The 21900-nt window shown below is 38.1% G+C and overlaps 1 protein-coding gene across 3 annotated transcripts in view; it reads right to left on the bottom strand.

Annotated features, from left to right (window-relative positions):
* STAG2 (stromal antigen 2) overlaps positions 1–21900 on the bottom strand; it is a 37977-nt gene continuing 16077 nt past the window's right edge. Inside the window, exons 14-32 of one of the 3 annotated variants that reach the window (XM_010133316.1) lie at positions 21503–21606; positions 20784–20876; positions 20500–20589; positions 19252–19455; positions 17660–17730; positions 17198–17285; positions 17013–17093; positions 13785–13877; positions 11113–11287; positions 10600–10739; positions 9355–9456; positions 7361–7509; positions 6725–6853; positions 6169–6374; positions 5562–5751; positions 5363–5476; positions 4157–4283; positions 3744–3821; positions 1–871 (exon numbers count right to left, since the gene is read on the bottom strand). In XM_010133316.1, the coding sequence (XP_010131618.1) occupies positions 848–871; positions 3744–3821; positions 4157–4283; positions 5363–5476; positions 5562–5751; positions 6169–6374; positions 6725–6853; positions 7361–7509; positions 9355–9456; positions 10600–10739; positions 11113–11287; positions 13785–13877; positions 17013–17093; positions 17198–17285; positions 17660–17730; positions 19252–19455; positions 20500–20589; positions 20784–20876; positions 21503–21606 (2258 nt within the window). In that variant the 3' untranslated portion in view covers positions 1–847. Of the gene's footprint in view, positions 872–3743; positions 3822–4156; positions 4284–5362; positions 5477–5561; positions 5785–6168; positions 6375–6724; positions 6854–7360; positions 7510–9354; positions 9457–10599; positions 10740–11112; positions 11288–13784; positions 13878–17012; positions 17094–17197; positions 17286–17659; positions 17731–19251; positions 19456–20499; positions 20590–20783; positions 20877–21502; positions 21607–21900 lie in introns of all 3 variants that reach the window. The other 2 variants (XM_010133317.1, XM_010133318.1) reach the window with 2 other exon arrangements.

The following is a 21900-nucleotide window of genomic DNA, read 5'->3' as shown; positions in this document are numbered from 1 at the left end:
AGATCCCTATTCCCACACTCTAATAAGCTGTATAATTTTTGTTTAGAATTTTTCTGCAAACATACTACAATAAGCTTCTTTTATTTGGAGACAAAATACAGTGGCACTACTGGAAGGAATTTCACAACATTACATTTTTCTTAAAGGACAAGCAAACTTTCAGGGTTGGTAATGGGCAAGCATGACTGAGATCTGTTACCTTCTGGTAGTTCAGAGTTTATGGACCTTTCTGAGAAGGCGAGCATGAAGCTTTTGGAATAAAAGTGTGTTTTAGATTAAAAAGCTGTTAAAATTCTGCTTTATGTATTTTTTTTTCCATGATTAATTAATACAAACCTTCTGTTGCTGAAGTTTGCATTTAATTTAAAATACTGACAACTCTTCTGGTTCTGTCACTGTAAGAAAACCAATCCGTCTATTATTTCAGTTCATGGATGTAAACAGCAATCCAGCAGAGCTCATGATTATTTAGTATAGCCAGCAAATGTGTAGAGAGGGGCTCAAATCTGTACCAAACACCTCTCAGATTATTAGATTAAAACCCAGAGGGAATACTTCTTATGATCCGGAAATAAACTGATAGCACATAAATAAAATATTGATTTTGTTTTTTCCCCAACAAAAAGTGTAGCTTATCCTCAAATTGTTTACTTGTCCTTTACATTTCTTTTTTTTTTTCCAGGCAAACAAAACTGCCCCTTCAATGCACTTGATCTTGAAAGCATGTCATTCTCCTTAGAGAAAAATCTGTTCAGAATTTCACTGTATCTACCACAATTTTGTATTGAAAAACTTCCTCTTCCACTTAGAAAATGACTTCACCACTGATTTATTTGCTGCTCTGGTATTAAAACATTGACACCCCAAGAACCTAAAAAAAAAGTTAGAAATGGTGTCAATTTGTAGTCTACTACACATTTAACAAAAACAAAGCAATAAGTATATGATTTAAGATTAAGACACTCCAAGATATGTTAAGGCATTATAAGTTTATTTTACTTCCAAACCAGATTCACCACACTTCTGATTTATGTCATAATAGGAAAAGGGCACCTCATTCATTAGAAAATAGTTTTCCCACACTTGAAATTAAACTAGATCCAGTAGGAATGTGATAAAGACTGTGCTTTAATTATTTTAGGTAATAATTGCCAAACCATTTTTAGTTAGTTGCCTAACTTAGACTCCTTTGACAATAGCATTCTATAGGCCTGAACTTGAAATCAAGTGCATAGCTTCCAGCATCTAAGGCTGGGACAAAGCACTGGGACGATACACTGGCGGCTGCTGTGTCTGTGTTCATAAAAACAACAGCTCACAGCAACTATCCAGACACTAACCTCATATTTCCTATTAAATATGAACTCTGTCAGGAAGACAGTGAAAAAAATCAAACCATCATCAGGTAAAAAGCAAAATACTGTCTTTCAGGAGACTGTGTGCCTAAGTGAAGAAAAAGCTTTCCAGAAACAATCAGTTTCCACACCCGCTGTGGGAGCAAGCCACGTAGCTTTCTATGCCAAATGGGAGTAGGTATCACCACTGATATGCCAAAAAAAGGAGAAAAAAAAACCCAAAACACCACAACCCTGAAGATCCAGGTCTTGTGACTGTCCTCGTTTTTACAGGACTTCATAAAATCAGAGAGAGCCACGAGACTTTATTTTCCTGAACCTTAACACTGCTGTTCACATTTATCTGTTTACAAACCGATTTTTTACTGTTCTTGGTATTAAACTCACTTTAGATGCATCATACAATATAGCACGCTAAGACACGACTGCCTCTGGTGCCAGTGATAACTGGACACATCAGAAAAAAAGAAAAGACAGACTAAAATTCTCATCATAAACCATGTGCATCTGAATAAATTAAACAGCTTTATTATGTCTAGCTCTATTAAAAACAAGTGCAACAACTCCAAGAATAATGGACCTCTGAAATAAATTATATGGACAAAGCAAATTAACTTTGTTCAGAGAAGGGGTTTTGCATTTATGAAATTGGGGTTTTTTACATTTAAAATACTGACTGATAAATTCAGCTCTATTTAATACAGATTCATATTGTCTCCTAAGCTATCATAGCAGAGCTTTCCCCAGTTAGGCAGTTAAATCCATTTAGGTGGGGTTTATGCTAAAGAGCAGCTGTGCGCTGTGGTGCAGCTGGTTTCTGCAGTCCTGCTTCCAGGATCACCACCCTCGCTGCCTCCTGCCTGCGAGAAAGGTTTGCTAGACGGTGCCCCCTTGACCGTACCAGCTCGTTCCAGCGCACCGCTGCTCCCTGCTTGCAGAGGAACAGGACACAGCTTGTTCTGCTGGCACACCGAGGCGGGTCACAGCGCGGGGCTGGCCGCGGGGCTCCCGCAGCTGGCAGAGCCCAGCACTGTGAGCGGCTGCCACCAAGTGGTGACAGTGCCACAGCGCAGCTGAGGAGCAGCCGGCAAAGCCCGGGCTCAGCGGCATGATGAATGAGTGAGAAATAAAGTAACAGGAAGGAAATCTAGCTAACACAAACCTATTAGAACTCTGCTTAATTAGTTTTAGAAACTGAAAAGCTGAAAGGTTCCTGAAATCAATGAAATGCACCTGCAGAAGACCGAATTTTCAGCATTGTCAGAATAAAAAGTGTCTGGTATTTCACAGATCAATCAATCATAACTCAAGAAAGGGAGGGGAAGAACTAATTTAAAACAGAACGTCAGAAAACAGGTGATAAACTTTCTCGGTGTTACTTCAAGAACAGAACACACAACAGCTAGATGCACAACCTAATCTGATTCATTAGTACTAAAGCAAAGGCCCACTGGTACAAAATATATGGATTTGCATTTAAAACAGTATTTAAGACTTTTCTCCCATAACAAGAACAGGTTCACGCTGCAACAATACTGTAAAAAAATACATAACCGTCTTCCAAATTCCACCAAGCTGTCCAGGATGCCCAGGAAGCCTTGTTGCACTGTCCTCTGCTGGCTTGCTGCAGCTTGTTATTTCCAGTGTAATTTTGTACCAGCTACACAAGGTCAAAACTGGCTGCATACATTACAAGTGGTTCAAGACAGAAGGAATCCCTCATGCAGATTTTTAAAAGAGAATAGAGACTGCAGATTTATCAAGTCGGAAAAAAGGGCAACTGCAAGCAGAAACTACAGACTTCGGATGGTTTGGACCTAAAACTTTATATGGAAAGAAAAAATACCTCTCATCTCTATAAACAGGTATCTGTATTATCTCTATTTTCTCCATTATCTTACTTATGCACAAAATAAATAATGCCGATTAAAAAAAACAACCAAAACCAACCAAAAACAACCTCCCCCACCCCAAAAAAACCCCACGCAAACCATCCAATGCTGGCAATTGGTAATGACATCAGAGGCACTCAACTAAGCTCATTGCTTATTCTGTCTATGCAGAATTTTATTTTACTTTAAGAGCTCTCTGCTACCAGCCCCTGCAAGGATCTTTTCCATACCAGATGTGTTTTCTTCTCATTTTCAAAGGCTTTTGAATTTTACATAGCTACATATAAAGTATTAAGAACAAAAATCCTATAAGCTTGCAAAGAACACTGACTACCTTAGAATTTATGAAGCTGAATTACAGCGTATTTCACTGACCGTACCAGTCCGCCAAAATAAGCTAATGCAGACAACATAAAGATTGCATTTTTTCTGTTTAAATTTGAAGAGTATTGTAACCTTAGGACTGATTATTTTCCTCTTATGTAAGTTAACCTACCGATTCATCCATGATTGAAGCGGGGTCAAAGAAATCTGGTTTTAGTTCCGTTCTTTCTCTCCTGTTCTTTGACGGTGGCTTTAGGAAACAAGCAAATAAACATATTAACTGTGATTTCAGGGAGAAAAAAAAAGCAGAGGTTTTAAACTGTAATAAGTGAAGCTTAACTCTCAAGGGGTAAGAATTTACAGGGGAAAAATGTTCATCTCTCACATTATCATTACAGGGAGCGTTCTTGCGTTTTGTCCGGCGGTTTGAACAGGTGGCCCTTGTATTCAGACAGTGGCACAGCCAGTTAAGAACGCACAGATCAACAAGAAACATTTCTCTGTTTCACATGAAGTTGATACAAATATTCTACTTCAAAAGCAGAAATAAAAATCAAAAATCCAGTATGAAAGTAAATTTCTTACTAGGTCTATGTCCATGGTGTCAAAATCCATGCCTTCATTGAGATCTTCAATCCGCCCTTCTGATGACATCATCACATCTTCAACGATTGGCTCTTCATCATCTTCCATTAAACTTGTGCCACGTCGACTGAAATGAAAAGAAGAAAGCATACCGTTCAGCACTAAATCAAGTTTTCCCTTGATATTCAAAAAATACAAAGAAATTAAGTAAATAAATGTGTAACTATTATTAAAGAAAACTGGTACTTAACCAGCAGGAAGATACTAAGTGAGGGAGAACGACTAACAAAGATCAGCTTATTGAATTCTGTGGTACATCTCTACACGGGTATTCTGAGACACTACAGGAATTGACAAGAGATCCAAACGATACCTAATTTGGAGATTTCCATTCAAGTATTTATGCTCAAGTGAGAAAGAACCTAAGTTTTGCCACAAAAAAAAAAATTTGTTCCTGTCTTCTAACAAGGCAAGGAAGAATGTCTTTGCAATAAAATGGATGTAAAAATCCAGTATCGGACATTCCCGGAGTCCTTCATCCTCTTTCCTCACAGCTTTTGCATGTAACATCAGACCTTACAAGAATGGTAAGGAGTCATTCTAATTATACCAATTGGGGTCACTACATTTAAAAAAGCCGAACCACTGTGAGCCTCAGCTAAACCAGCTCTGGAACATAGTTTCACCTGCACGCATGTCAAAACGCACACGTGATCAACCTCTATGAAGTAAATGACACTACGGCAAGACTGTATGACCTCTGAAAGACAACATTCATTTAAGAACATGAGACTGTCTTCACCTTCACTCACTGAGGACTTCAGAGTTTTTCTGTGTTTGGGTTGGAAAGTTCTACAAAAACTGGTACTACAGGATTCCTCTCAACTTTGCTGTTAGTTCAGGTCAGATAAAATCTCTACTGATCACAGAAATGCTGAAGACAGCCTTTCCTTGAAAGGAATACTTTTTTAAATAAAAAAAGCAGCTGAAGCCTACACTTAAAATTCAAAGGGAAGAGAAATAATAGAATAAAACTGCACAGAAACTTTCTGCTTCACACACTGAACACCTGTTTTAACGTTCTATTTCTACAAGTAATTCTTATAGATGTTTCACATGTATTGATTCTACCTATCTGCCACAGGTAGCATTCAGTTCAACAGCCAGCTCCCCAAACCACTGAAGGAACACTTTGCTCTCACTCACATAGCGTGTTGCAAGTTGGTTCTCAGCTTCACGTAGTTCATCGCTGCCCTCTCCTGCTGTTGTCGCGCGGCTTCTTCCTGTTGCCTTTGAGCCAACATCCACGTTACTTGCGTGCTTAAAAAGACCATTATTCTATTTTAAACATGAACTGGTTTTGTGTATGAACACTAACACAAAGCAGACCTACTCATCTACGTACTTGTAATCGAGTGGAGCTTGGTGGTGTTCAGGCTGCATAGGATAGACACCCATATAACTTTCTTCAGGCCGTAATCTCTTGGGCTCCCTCATTATTGTGGAAGTGAGCTGAGGGGTCTGCATCATGACTGGTGTGTGCATTGTCTGCTCCCTGTTCAGCCACATACTGTCACTACTGCTGCTTTCTTCAGCTGGAAGGAAACAATACATTTTTTCAAACTGGCCTAAAACGGAGTGTTTAAAGGTGACTGACACACATGTACTACCTGCTTGCTGAGAATCAATGTCCTTACTTTTTATCACAGAGTCTTCCATGTGCTCCCAAAGGCCTGGATTTAGAACCAGTGGCCAGAACATTTAAAATAGTTTTATATTCTGTGACTTGACTCAGCGTAGTGCCTTTATTTCCTTAAATGAATCAGTGTGATGTAACTCAGACTCTCCAAATTAATAGTTTTCCCACTAAGACACAGACACGCACAGAAGTTATCCTCTTTTTTAAAATGCACTAAAGCGTACACATTCACTCCAGCTAACAAAGAGGGATCGATGCGTGTAGTTTAGATGAATATCTACTCTAGTAAATTTTAAGATGAGAAAAGTTCTACCTTCAGGTACTTTCCGCTTCCCTGTTGCTGGCTTTGTCTTCTTATTTCTTACTGTAGATCCTCGACTACTAATTCCACTAATCACTGACATAGTATCATCATCCCCGCCAGCTAATAGAGAGTTTCTGTAGGACATGAGAGGAAGCCACACATCTTCTCTCCGTAGAGACATCTGAAAGGTCATAAACTTCTCCAAGTAAACATACCTTTAAAGGAAAAAAAATAATTACAAAGATGCAAAATACCTGTAACAAGATGTTAACACGTCAAGACAAATAACTACTGACATTAACACCCAGTGCTCCTCATCTGTAACAAAATAGGCCTGACAACAGCAAATCCAGCACGATTTCAGTTCATCCTCCATAAAAAGAGAATAACAGAGACAGATATAATTTACCCTTTGTGATTATACTCAACTGCATTAGTGTACAATTATCTTCATGTGCTAAAGATTCCACTTAAGGTGAATGCAACACACAAATACATTTTTATTCAGATGCACGTCTTTTGTGGTTACTATTACAAATATTAAGAATATTAAGAAAATACTTACACTGTTCTTTTGTCTTGTCTGAGAAGTTTGGAGGAAAACTCACTCAGAATATCAAGAAATGCCAAGTTTAATGGTGGGTGGCTCTCACCTTGTGGATTAGGCTCCTTAAAAGCAAATTCTATACCATCCCTAAGAAAAAGTTAAACATTAAGTCACATAAAAGCACAAACTAAAGTTCTAAGCACTGGGAGCTAGCAAACTGAACTTTCCTCTATGCCAAGAGAGCAAAATAAAGTGAACACTATTTGTAATTCAAATCTGGACACATTCTTTGTCATGATGTCTCTACCTTGCATTTCACATTTTCTGTGTGAGGGCATGACCACCACTGACAATGAACTGGATCGGTTCTTACTGTTACGGATAAGACAATTAAAAATGTTTTTTCACGACAGCATCAACACTGTTATCATCTACTCGCTTATTCCATGATGTTGAAGAACATCAACATTATTTAACATTTGGGTTTAATTCAAGGACAAAATTGCAGTCATCTCCTAGCTTATAAACAGGCTATATCGTCTCTAGTGCTGATACGTTTTGTATTAACAAACTGGTTTTGAAAGGCTGATAAGATACTTTAACGTTAGTCAAGAATATTTACAAAAAGGGAAGAAATACAAAGCACGCAATTACTTATGTAACATAGCAATAGCTTCTCTTGTTTTCAACTGATCCAGTCCAAACGTCAAAGCAAAACGTCGAGCAAGTTCCTTTATGCCACTGAATGTCGGTGACGATCTGTCAAAATTATAACCATTTTCTTGAATCATTTCATTGAAAAGCTGTATGAAATGAGAAGGGAGATTTTCATTTGTTAAAAGATAAAGCCAAACTTTGGACAAATTGACACAGAGCTAAGTTTCAGTAAAAGAGCGGCTTTTGGTTTTGTTGATTTGACAACCCCAAAGACAAACATGGAGATTTAGAAAAGCCAAGTCAAGGCTTCTCTTGAAGAGTCTGCACTTCAGAGCTCATCCCGGAAACGCCCGCTGTCCAAATGCATATCAAACTAAGGATGCTGGATGGCAGATTTCAGCACTTCCCTAAATAAGCTGTTCTAGATTTGAGAATACTACAATTTGGTAGGATTCCCTGGTACGTACACTAACAGAGAAGAAATACATGGTGGGAATTCTCACCTGGTTTTACTATTACGGTTTGCTGAACTATGGCTTTCCGATTTATTATTTTGGAATCTTTTCAAAATACCAGTATAATGAAGAAATTCTGAAGTGGAAGCCTATCTTCAGGGAAGTTGCCCAAGACACCAGAAACTCTGTCACTGACGATCGGACTTCTACCCATTCATCAATAGTTGGCAAAACTGAACACTGAATTTCACCTGTTATTTCTTTGATCAATCCTTTTCTCATCCTACTTAATTTGATGGTAATTCTTCTCAATAGTCAATAGTTTTGATTTGTTTATTTTATAACTCTCGGGTCTGTTCATGTTAATACTCTTATTGCCATATTAGGGTTGTGTAACTGTCTCCCTGTTATGTGGGTCAACATCTTTACTACATTTACCTCCTCACATGCACTTTAAAATATAAGGGGCTGGTTATTCCCAAGACATAAAAGACTAGTAAGTATGGCGTTTACCCAGTGCGACAAAAATCTGTGAACTAGTGAAAAGTCAGAAAAAAACGTAGTAATATTTCGTTGCGTATTTTATGTTGCATTTCCACTAGTTACTCAAAAGTCATGCTGCTATCAGAAAGGCGGGCCTCATCTTCCCTTGCATTGGCAATATCCACACAGATAAACCACCTTAGGGGCTTCATGAAAGACTTGCTGGTTAGTTCTCAACGAGGATCAATATTTCTATCTACATCCACTCTGTGGCACTATGACCTCCAGCCAAAACAAGGAGGTGTGGGGAGAGAGGGCAAATGGGGTACATTTTTCCTTTCAACACCAGCAGAGATCTGTGCTGGATTACAGTGGTTTGCAGAGATATGGCTTTATTGTTCTGATCTTGTAAATAAGATTCATGCAAATGGTTCATGTGAGCAGATGAATCCGACTCTGACCTCGACTGAATTCATCAGGTCGCCACACAAACAAGCTCATTTACTGGAGAGTATTAAATCATGTTTTAATTTCAAAGATGGGTGAAGCCCCTACCAAACATTAAGAAACAATGAATTACTAAATCTACCCATTACTTCTCAGAATAGTTGAAAAAACCCAAACAAACCAAGACCACAAACAAACAGAACAAACAAAGATAAAAACCCAAAGCAAGACAAAACAAAAACAAAACCCGCACATAGGCAGGAAGTGTTTTCTCCTGTTTGTCTGTTCATAAATAAGTAAAGTAGCAGTTTCACAATGGGTTTCTGAATACGTGACTCAAGAGTATTGTTTCAGAGTTAAGAAGGTATCACAGAGTCACATTCATTTTGTATTTATGGGCCTCTCACATACACACAGTATCTGCTAAGTATAGGAAGACTTCTGGCAGTTTTTCAAAGGGTTGCAGAAAATGTGTTTGAATTTACACCTATTATCCCCACCTTTCAAAGGAATTTCTTTATTAATACCTCACACTAGCTATTAAACAACAGGACGCAATCTACAGTATGGAATTTAATGCATAAAAATATTGTAAACAATTCTTACCTGCTGCAAGCTAAGAATAAGTGTTTTAGCACACTGGATTTTGTCTATCTGTCTTGTTTTACTCATCGTTTCTTTAATAATATCACCATAGTCGTTGTAATACTAGGGGAAAAAAACAGGTTAGCTTTTATTTTAGTTGAAAACTTGACTGAATTCTTCAGAAAACAGCAGCTAGGATTTGTTATTTTAAAAAAATTAGCATTATTTTTGATTTAAAAAACTTTTAAAAGAAAAAACCTAATCTGTCCATGATTACATCACCAGAATGATATCCTAAAAAACCCCTCAAATGAGTCCATCCAGTTCTTTTCATTCTTGTTGTCAGTATTAGAGGCAGAATGACCCATTTATCTTCAAGGCCATGACACATTTCTTAATGACACGTGCTCCCCCTTCAGAGTACAAGATTAGAATCTAATCTTTTAGTAACTCCTCTAACGCTGGTGGGGAGCCTTCTATTTCCTCTGCTGAAAGGAAGCACTTATGGATAGCATCACAGCCGTAATTTTTCCCATGAAGACAGATCCCTGTCCAGTTATTTCAGTATTTCAGCTTCAATAAAGACCCTATTAGTTATTTAGGGATTCAAAACATATATAGGGCACTCAGACAAAAGCAGGCTGCCCAAATTCGAAGTTTTTTTAAGGTAATCACCAAGGAGCAGTGCTTGATCATGTTCACTAAAGGAGGACTCATTATTGTGCAGTGGTGAATCCCAGGAGCCAAGAAGGGGATTTTGTATTTAAATAAGAAACAGATATAAGGATCACTTGGCAGGGGAAGAGCAGGGTAAGGGTGGGGCAGGCAGGCAGTGAGTGGAACTCCTGAAACTTTTTTTTTCCTCTCTCTTCTACAAAGTCTGAGCTGAAATTATTTGTTGAGGCTAGACATCACGGAGCTGATCTTTGTGAGAAGATTCTCAAAAGGCCTCCTAAACTAGCAATTGAATTAAAAATATACACTGATCAGGATAAATAAACATATTTAAAACAACATAAAGATAATTATTAGGGCTCTTTCCTCCTGCCCTGCTACCCGCACACTGAAGCTGCGACACTAATCTCAGTCAGTTTTTCCCTTCTTACAGAAAAAGAACTTTTAAAGGCCTACAAACTACCAACTCTGGAGTTTTGACTTGTTCTCATTTTGAACCAGTTATCTGATAAGTTTAAAAAAAAGGTAAAAATCCACAGCTACTGTACTCTAGTTGTTTTATGAAGTATCAATACCAAGCTTCACATTTACCTTCATATATTGCTTGAAAATGTCGGCAGCTGTATTCATTTCCACCACAGTATATACAATGAGCTTACAGAAAGCTGCAAGTAGGTTTCTCCTTTTGTGCAATGCTTCAATTTTGCTAGCTTCATCATCCTGCTGTCCATCTAGAAAGTTCAGAAGATGAATGAATACTTCATATTTAAGCAAAAGTGATGCGGGCTAATGGTCAGGATTCAGAAAATCAGATCTCAATTCTGACAGCCCTGCTCTTCATTGCCTACTGGTAAGTCTCTCTTCCTGATACGGAGACATATATATCTGTGCCTATTAAACCAAATCTTTACCATGATTATCCTACGTGTCCCCAAAACATAAAATGCTTTAATCGACCACTGACATTTCAGACAAACCTGCGTGCCCGTGCACACCTCTCAATGCCAGAAAAAAAAGAAAAAACCCACAAAAATAAGCCACAGGCAAACAAATATATTAGTTAGAAGGCAAATAATATCAAAGCAACTTAAGTTTTGTACAAACCTGCACTATTATTGTCATCATCCTGATCAATGAAGACATGATCTAAAATAAAACTGAGTAGTTCAGACTGCAGTGAAGAATCAGGAGTGTAAACAAGTGGCTCCAACATGTCACGTCCTCCTGTCATAATCTGATGACTGAAGATCATCAACACATCACACAGAATCGTGAAAGCCTACGAAAAAGAAACCTTAGTAAATATTTGCTTGGAAGCTGGATTTTATTTAGAATAATGTAGTTCCACTTCACAAAATACTTAGAGCCCAGCAGTGTCCACAGGCCAGTTACACACGAAACAGCTACCTAGGCCCACTGGAAGTCTAAACAGTTTCTTACAGGAGGTTGTTGCATGAAGACTAGATCTCCAAATAAAAACCACTGTACAGGTGAGGCAAACTAAACATCAAAACATCATGAGATTATAACATGAGGAGCCTGAAACGCACAAATTCTGCCTGACTGATTCTACATTAGGTCACTAGAAAACGTTGTGGACACCAATCATAGTACAGTCTCCTTTTTTTGATTTTGTTTTTAATTGTTTCCATCTCATTTGTAAAACATCCAACAGCTGAGGTCATTCAACCCTTAAGTATTAAACCCTTATGTATGTCTTGCTTTCAAAAAAGCAACCACATCTTTGTTTTGTTGGCCAACTTGTGTATCTGACATCAGATCTAAATAAATGCCCGTACTTCACCTCCCTGGGAAGTTCAACTGTTACAGTACCTAGACTGACATTCCTTGAACTAACACACCAAGGCAAAACACTGTTTAGTGCTGCGCCTCATCTCTTTGACTCTAACCTCTTCAGAACTTCCATTTTAATAACAGATCTGTTCTCAAACTCCTCAAAGCAAATATTACTAATTTCCCAGTCCCAAAAAAGTTCCTCTGAAGTCCCATGTGCCCTTTTGTAAGATTAGAAAAGGGAAGCAGAACCACGGTTATAGTACCCTGTGTGACTGAGGCAGCTCCGGTTTCCAGAGCATTCAGCAGTCTGAACGTTACAGAGCCTTTCAAAGAGACCTAGTGGAGCTTCAGTAATTTGTTACTCACACTTTCACACCCTACACATTGTGATTTTGACACTAGATAGCTCTCTGACATACAGAATGTGTATTCAATTTCAGGAATATTCTTGGTATACTAAGAGCTTCAAAAGCTGCAGTTGGGCAACTCAGTAGACCAGATTTTCCACTTCAAGCTCAACCAGGTTATTATTATCTTTAGCACCAAAAAGGCTCCTTGCTTTCTACTTCTTTAATTAAAAAGTATACTCAGAAGACAGACTGGTCCCTTCCCCCATAGAGAGATACTGTAATTGTTTTCATTTTAGCATTCTGAAGGTTGTTTAAGGCATTTACTTAGAATTAAACCTGTTACCAGTAACCTGTGCTCTTCACTGGAAGCTTAAATTCTGTGAGTCCTAGCTAGAGAGCTATTTGACTACAGCCTAGAGGAGACAGCCCCTACAGTTAAGCCTTTTCCTTTGACCCTGTTACCCTCAGAACTCAACGCAAGTTATTTCCCAAGATGATGTCTCAACTCCTTTTGAAACAGAAGAAATAAAAAACCAAAAACACCCCCCACGACCTTCATGCCTGCATTTTTCTTCAAAAAAGCCAGAAATTCTCCTGCCTGAAATGCCAGGCACCACTTACATGGACTAAATACCTGCATATTTTATGCCTGAAATACCCAAGAACTTAGTTCCAGCTAAAACTCTCCCACAGAGGACAACTACATGAGGGACTGACTACAAAACTGGTAAAAGGAAACTGCTCACATCTCTTCTGAGCAGGATGTCATTGTTGAGCATTGTTCCAAGCACTTACTAGAATAGTCTCCAAACATCTCTAAAGAACACTGTTAACAACTGACCTGCATGTGAGTGTACCTAAGGGTGACCACAAAGAAGTATTGCTTTCCAACAATAAAATCCCCCATGAAGCAGTGCATACGTGTGCACATACAAACACACACATGTGCTCATGTTAGGTACCCATTCTTTTTCTCCTGATTCAGCGATCCCCAAAACCCTGGGACTCTGAAGAACTGAGGAATATGTTCTGTGAGCAGCATCATGGTGAAGGGGAACAGAGAAGCTGCCCCTGTGCGTTGTCACAGGTTTACAGCAAGAAGAGTAAAGTTGTTTTCAATTCTTGAGTGGATGGGCATGTATATATCGTAGTATAAATGCAGGAATGTAAAAGCATTCAAAAACACAAGTAAAAAACTAAAAGTTCTATTTCAAATAGCTGTCCTTAGCTCTTCCAGCTCTGAATCTATGAATCCATCAGCTCCATCAGGTGTGTGCTGTGACCACACCATAAACAAGAGCTTTGAAATGGAGCTCTCACACCAAACTTAAACCAGCAGGCTTCTACATTGTGCCTGACCAGTCTTTAAAGTAACAAACAAAATCCTCCTTTCAATAAAAGTTCATGCTGCCTAAAATTATGAGAAACAACCAAGTTTAAATCAATTCTAAAACCCTACCTAAATTACCTAACAGAGGGCAAGCATACAAGTACAGTAAATAACTCACAGGCCATTCAGCCTAAACATCCAAGACATGCCACGTTCTCACATAAATGCTCAAAATATTAGCACGAGGAACTTTTCAACTGCTTCAGAAGGATATTTGAAGGCTATAAACAGTCACTAACCTGTTCCTTAACAGCAGTGTTTACATTGGTCAGGTAGTGTTGGCAGATTTGACAGAACACTCTCATCTGCTTCTTCAGGCGTAGAAGATCCTCCTATAAAGAGAAGGATTTCATGTAACAGATTTGCTTTTACAACTTTATATCACATTTAGTGTATGCATTTGCAGAGCTATTCACCACAGAACTCATATGTAGACATAATATTCAAGTCCCTTGAATCATTTAAAAACAACTATTACAAACAAAAATAGCAAGTAGCACTTTCCTCAATTTTGTCACTCAGTACTGAAAAAAAAGGATGAAAACAGTGAAGTTATTTATTCAAAAAATAGTAACAAAAAATTCCAGAACCAAACCTAAAAAAACTCCAAAACACCAATACCTCCCCCCTCAAAAAAACCCCCAACAACCAACCAAACAAAAAACCCAGAGCACAAAGCATTTTCTCTTTCAAGCATCTATTTTCAACCTAGAGTACACATTTTAGGTAGCTATTTATAACTAAAACAGACAGGGCTATGTGGTATTATTTTATTTAACTCACTGCTTTGGGGATAAAGTAAAAGGTCAGGTGAGAGTTGGGGTTTTCTTCCCCTCATCCATTACAAAAAAAAAAAAAAAAAAAAAAAAAAAAAAAAAAAAAAAAAAAAAAAAAAAAAAAAAAAAAAGTAGCTTTATAAGTACAGCAATGACTTCCAGAAACGTTGATTCTTGAGCAAGTCAAGTATCAAACAGGTACAAACACCATCCGCATGTGGGACATAGCTGGTGTTACTCAATCACATAAGAATTCTAGCCCCTACAGAACTGGGGAAGTCCTCTTACAAAAGAGCAACTGTGTAACTAGCAGCAGTCGGACAAAGAAATACCACTGAGATGAGTTTAAAAACCATCTGTGCAATCTTAACAGAAACAGGTCTCTCCTAGAAAGCGGGTACACGCTGGTACAACATGTCTTTTCATCTCAACAGGAATCACAAAAGCAACGGCTGCTTCTTGACTACGCGTTTAAGCATAAATCGATTTTACAACACCTTCACTCCATAAAACCTCATCTCTCAACGTTTCCCATCCAGATTACCATACTGATGTTAAGAGAATTACACATAGGAATGTTTTCTTTCCTTTATACAAACAACACACCGTTAGCTATTCATTTTTTCACAAAGCAAAATGCCCCAATCAACCAACCACAAAAAAAAAAAAAAAAAAAAAAAAAAAAAAAAAAAAAAAAAAAAAGTCTTTAGGCACAGTACATTTCTGTCACTTCCGGTTCTGTGTTTCAACTTCTTTGCTGTCCTGTTCCATTGGCACTGAACAGAAGTCAGTGGAACTCCTGTATATACCCGGTATACTTGGCAGCAGTCAAGCAGTTAGATACAATAAAATAGTTGTGGTTCAAAAGTTAAAACCTATGAAAGCTTTAATTTACCAATTTCTACTATACAGGAGCAGAAAATAGTCTCAGTAAAGACCACTTACAAGTTGTTCTCATTCCTGATGAAAGTATTACAAATTACCACAAAATAGCTAAGTCCATCTTCATTCCTAATCTACCTTTTCAGTATTTAGGCTCAGCTTCTGCCATCAGGCTTGTGATAAAGCTTTAATCACTATCACAAAAACCTCAACTATTGTTTACGCTTCAAAGAATAGGCTAACAAAGCCTCCAAATCCTTCCCTCACATCAGCGGTTCTCAACAATCTACGTATTCATTCATACCTTGATATTTTTGCTTTGTAAATGTTAAAAGCTGTTAACACCTACACAGTAAAGTAGCCAGACAGGAGTGAAGAAGTTCACATTCATGTAACGCACCTTCGGATTGTAATTACTGAATCAGTAAGGCCACGGTTATTCGTTCGACTAATGAAGTCTTAACACGGTGGGGGAAAAAAACCACTCAGAAAAAAACACCATGATCTCACAAAGGTGGTTTTTTATAAAAACCATTATTACAAGTTACACAGCATGTTTCTCCTGTATCTACCAAAAGCTTACACCACTGTACCCTAAAATAATGAACAAACAAAAAATTATATATCCTCACGTTAAAATAAGCTTATTGTAACAATGGGTTATTATTTCCAAATTACAAAGTATTGATTATAATTAACCTCACAAAGTCTCTTTGATTTCTCTCTAGTAAATTATGATAGATGCCTATACCTTCTTTTTCTTAAATTAATAAAGATGACAAAGTGTTTAAAAAACCTGAAGAATTTACTTATTCTATCTCTGACATAGATGAAGGCTATCAGTAACTCCAGTAACAAAGTGCAACTCCAGTGTAAATTACTGGTAAAAGCACAACATGTACCCTTCTTACAGGACTCTATGACCTTTGAAGGTCCCTTCCAACCACGTCTATTAGTCTACGATTGTAGAAGGCCTCCAGAAGAAGTACATTTGATTTTTTTTGAGTTAAAGAAATCATCAGAATGTTTCAGCACTTCTGAACTGTCTATCCTTTCAAAAAACATCTTTCATTAGACAATTCACATAGCAAACCGCCTCATCACTCCAAGCGACGCTGTCTGGTGGTTACAAGAAACGTTAATCCTTCCTCCAAGATTTTTCAGGGATTGAAATTAGAAAGATGACATTTGCCAGAGCTTTGCCCTTCAAGATTACTATACATAGAACCAGACAGGCCCTCCTATTATTCCTTCAGAAAGTCTGAAACTCAACTTCACCTTTTCACGCCTTTATTTAACACCACATTTAGAAGACTGACAAAGAGCGAAATACGACTGCGACCTACTGAGCAAAAAGGACACTCCGAGTGTCCAAATTCTTCTATTTCACTGGTTTGTCACTGATCCTTCACAGTTTGCAAACAAATTCAAGCCAACTCCTTGAGAGGAATGAGACTGACTATTCTGTGTTTTATAACTGGTATTCTACCCTCCCCTAGCACTGCTACTGTGCCAGACTAGCAGGGATTGCATTTATTGACTACAGCTAAAATTCTGCCCATTGAACATAATATTGACATTTAAATACTACAAACAACAATTTAGAGAAATAGTAGGTTTAGAAGTCAAGCATTCTGCTACTAAAAATATGAATTCTGAAGAACTTCTCAGAAACGCAGATTTAGACAGGTACCAGTATATAAAAAAAAAAAATTCTTGGTCTTAACAAATTCCATCAGAGTTCCCACTTGATGACACTGTAGGTAGGTACAAATGTCTATTTACTCATACAGCTGGAACAAGGCATACCTTTGTGGAACTGCTTTCAGTAATTTTTGCTAGCTGCCAAAGGATTACATAATGAGTACACTGCAGGGCGTGAATAACAATCTGAAATCAACAGGAAAAAACGCCATTAGATGACAGAGGCCAGTGAGAGACAGCAATAAAAGCTAGTAGTTGTTGTACCGAAAGAACGTGTTTTAGCTACAGACCTGTTCTGGCATGTCTCCATTTTCAATGCCAGTTTTCAATAACTTGTAGTTGCAGCCAAACAAGTCCCATCTTGATAGGTCATGAGCACTGGAGGTATTAGAAATGAAGCAAAGATGTAATTTAACTAACACTATTTCTGCAATTCGATGTAATCAAGTATGAAAAGCTTAACTGGTCAAAAAAAAAAAAAGACAAACAAATAAATAAGAAAACAAACCACAAATACGCCCCCAAACTCCAACAAAACACACCCACAACACCACAAAAAACCCAATGCAAAAAAACCCCCCAGATTATTTCAGTTTTATATAAATTTCTTCAGATAAACTGCATGAGGTTCTGCACAACTTTCAATCACACTAAACAAAAACACCGCCAACTTGCATTAAAAAGTGGTATCAACTTAAAGAAACAAAAAGAACACCCCCACACCACAAACCCTGATGTTTGCAGATGCCTACTTGTGAAAAGCGGTGATTCTCTTCAGCGTTGACAAGACTTGATATGCATCATCTTCATCGGGTTCCTCCCCCTATTTAATAATCATACAGTAAGACACCCCAGGCAGCGTATGCCAAGCAAATTATGGAAGTTAAGATGATTTAAAAACAAACCGAAAAAACCCCAACCAAAAAAAAACCCCAACAAACCACCAAACCCCAAAACACTCCCCCCAAACCGACAACCAAGAAGAGACTGAGAATCTGCATCTGAATTATTTATCAGTGACACATTTGTCTTCTTTTAAAAAGAGTTAGAGAGTTTAAGAGAAAGGTACAGTTCATTTGTAGAAATAGTTGGCAGGACAAGGAGAAACAGGGGAGGGAGGTAGTGAGGAAGGAAAAGGCAAAAAAAGAAACAAGTCTGGGATAGCAGAACACGATGTATTATGCAGGTGCTTCAATCTTCTCTGAAGAATCCAGCAGAGGCCACTGTCAGACAATAGATACTGGACTAGATGGGCCACAGGTCAGTACCTCAATCCTTCTTTAATCACAGAAAAAACTCTCTGTGAGAGGTTGGGGAAGTGTTTTGTTCTCATCTTCCCACAAGTTCTGACAAATTTGCATTTTGAGAAAGGAGTACAGAGTCCAGAAAGTATCTATTTAAGAACATCCAATAAGCTAAGGCCACAGAAATTCCTTCTCCGAGTCCAACGTGTTTTACTGCTCTGTAGTCGCACCACCTTGTTAAAGCACTACGGATTTCAATGCTTCGACCAGACTATTGCCATCGTTCTCCAAGACGACTGTCTGACATTTCATTTCCCTGCTTTCCCTCTCAACTCTATCTTTTTCTCACAAAGGGGGAAATAAATGGATTACCAGGCACATGTCTTACAGAGTCCACAGATGGGTTTGAGTGGAGTCCTAGTTCAGACCAATAGCAAGAGGAACTGGAGCAAAGTTTGATAGAACATTTGAAAAGCGTAGAAAACAAAGCTGTCTAAAAGACACTTCCCATGCTCCTTATCACAGATAAGGAGGAGAGGAGAAACAAGTTTTGTCTGAACGTCAGAGATCCCACATAGTGAAGTTAAATACTGTATCAGAAAATTTTCACTCTGCAGATTAGTACAGTGTGGGAACATAGTGATTTTTAAACTATTAACTGCAGCTGCTTGCATTCAGGAAGGGAGGGGGAGTGTTTTCTAGAGATGTTCATGTTTCACAACAGCAACATGCCATCAAGGCACGACTAGCAACACTAGTATATCTGAGGAGAATTCTAGAGGAATTACAATACGCATCTCAAAAAATGAGTTTCAAAACCTAAAAGGTGAAAAGTTTACATATTTTCATAGTTTGTCTGAAACTTCTCTTGAACTCCCAGAAGACACTTGGAGATTAAAATCAAAGACTCACTGTCCTACTATAAAAGAACAGTCCGAGTTCACATAACCACAGCTATAGTACTGTTGTACTATTGTACATAACAGTTTTGAAAGTCAGAGGGCAGTTCCCATCCCTGACTCACTGACTGGCACAGGAAGGCAGAAAAACACTGGAAATATTCACAGGGCAGGAAAAGCTGATCTGGTACATTAAAATACCTCTTGCAGGAAGTCTTCAAGAAGACGATTAAACTTGTCTGCCAGTTCATCTATTAACTGACTTCTTGCAATGTCAACCCTGTTAAAGATGGTGAATTCTTCATTACAGAGAGCGTGGTATGTTTTTGAGCAGGCTTCCAAAACATCTATATCTGTGTGCTTCTCCACAATATCCCGGATTTGTCGCAGTAAGGCATCCAAATGCTACAAGAAAGATGAGGCACGGGAAAAAACATGTATTTATACATATACACACACATGCACGTACATACTTTTTAGTAAACATTCAGGAATTTTGAAAGATAAATTCAATTTCTTACTTTTGTAACTATGATAGAGAACACCAAACACTTCTAGAAAGCCAGTGACACTTAAGTAAATTAAAAATCCATTCAGCAAAAATTAAGTTAGTCAAAAGCTAAAGATTCAATGCATTTAAAAAAGCCATTAAAAATTTGCAGTTGTCAGTATGGTTTTATCCAACATTTGAATTTGCAATGACAACTGAACAACACAGAAGCATTTATCTCCCACTGATGCAAACATTTATACATCATCTTAAGAGCTCTGTATAATTTAAGGTTTAGTTTCATAACACCAAAGCGCCAAGCACTAAAACCAACTTTGCTTGTTCTATGCCTCCCCTCAACCTGCACTGCTCACTGCTGCTCTATCACTGCTAGACTATTCAACTAAACATTTTATAACTTTTTTTGATCCTAATGACTTTCGGCTACTTGCTTCATAATACAGCAAAAACATTGCATCCGAGGAGAAAAAGAGAGATGTGAACAGCTTACACAGCTTCATCACCACAGCAGATAAAGTGAAAGCGGTAACTACATCAATTGTGATCTCAGGTTTTTCCTCTTTTTCATGCAGTGAAGATGTTTATCAGTTGAAGTGATCAGAAAAAGAAAAACTACTAAGATATTCCTATGAGCTTTATCTGTCAGGCAGCATATCCTCAAACGTGACCATAACCCATCAGTACATGATCTTGCCTAAGTTCACCTAACAGGCAAGATTCTCTGTTAAAACTCACTGGACAGGCCTCAGTAACTCAAACTTTAGTATGTCTATGAGCAGTCACAGCTCCAAAGTCCAAGTCTCATTCTCAGTAACGGTTACAATAAATAAAAGTCTCACACAAAAAAATCCCACACCTACAATGACGACTGAAATTCCAGTGACTAAGTCTAAATTCTGGGGTTTCTCCTTCCGTGTTGTCACTGAATGTTACCTTACCTTTTCTAATCGCCCTGTGGTATAAATTTCCAAATCAAAGTACTGTGGCAACTGCAGTAAGTTGGTGACTTTTTCTGCATCCACAGAATACTGTAAAATTGACAAGAATGTTTAAATGAGAAAGTTTGGGACAACACAATTCATTACAGAACAGTTAATTATTAATAAAGACCAATAAGAGAAAATGAAGACACAGGCAAGCCATCGAGTTAATTACAAAACCAACACTTGTTAACATTTTAACACAACAACAGTCTATCAGCAAGAAATGGAATTGAGCCTACCTTTGCTAGCAACTGAGGAAGTGCCACTGCAAAAAGTTCAGTAATTTTTGTCCTGTCGTCCAGCTGAGTTTTCTTCTCCTTTGCTGTCAGCACCTAAAATATTGATGGTGTGAGGATTTTACACAAGTTACAGTGCAAAGTGATAAGAATGCTTTTCTTGACAATGACCAGCAAATCTTTCAGGTATGATTTTTAATGATTTTTACTCAATTCATATGTCAATCTGATCCTCACAGAAGTTTTAAATCTGATGTAAATGGCTTTCTTGCCAAAAGCTGCAGTTCCCTTCTCTGCTTCATACCCAGTAAAAGAGGGCTGCCTAGACTCTTAAATCAGAGAAAAGCCAACCGGTGACTGTCCTTCCTTCCAAAGAGGCAACGGAATATATTCCCTTCCTTTGCTTTCTCTTTCAAACTGGAAACAGTTTTCGCTTTCCCAAACATTGATTTTTGTTCCCCTTTAACACTTTTTTCAAAACCGATTTTGTACTACCTTTAACAGTAAAAACCAATGCAAAAGTCCAAACAGTATTAAGCATATGCCAAAATCCAGAAAAAGAAGTGTTCATGGTAGTCAGATCCTGGAGGCTGTGGAGACTGAAGCTCAATTTGTGAATTCAGTCTCTTCAGCAGCAAGAGCCTACAACCTCTTCCTTCTTCTCCCACCGTCCCCACACAGCCATTCCCACATCTCTATATGAGCAGCTTTTGGCTTCCTACCCTTTTCCCTGTTCCTCTTCCCACAGGCGGGTGACATTCAGCCGCTTGCCGAATTGTACAAAGCATTATTTCAATCAGTGCGCTTTCCTGTCTATCCGTTAAAGCTGAAATTTAAGAAACAGATGTTAATACACAGCTTGCGTTTTCATCTTCTGCAAGTATTAGTATGGGAGGATCAAAACGTTTATTTTTTTAAAGAATAAAAGAAAGACGTTCAGGCCAACAGCTCATTCCCAAGGGTGAGGTTGGCAGAGGGGCCAGAGAAGATAGGCAACTTATAAAACACCACCAAAAAATATTTCAAATTGAGGCAGTATCACTGGATGAGTCACGGGACAGGATGAAACAAGTACCAAGTTTTAGAATCATTATGGTTCCTTTTCATTTTTCAGAGGTCC

Source organism: Buceros rhinoceros, unplaced genomic scaffold, assembly GCF_000710305.1.
Source record: "Buceros rhinoceros silvestris isolate BGI_N320 unplaced genomic scaffold, ASM71030v1 scaffold10163, whole genome shotgun sequence".
Classification (NCBI taxonomy): domain Eukaryota; kingdom Metazoa; phylum Chordata; class Aves; order Bucerotiformes; family Bucerotidae; genus Buceros; species Buceros rhinoceros.
This window is presented reverse-complemented; position numbering and strand designations above follow the sequence as displayed.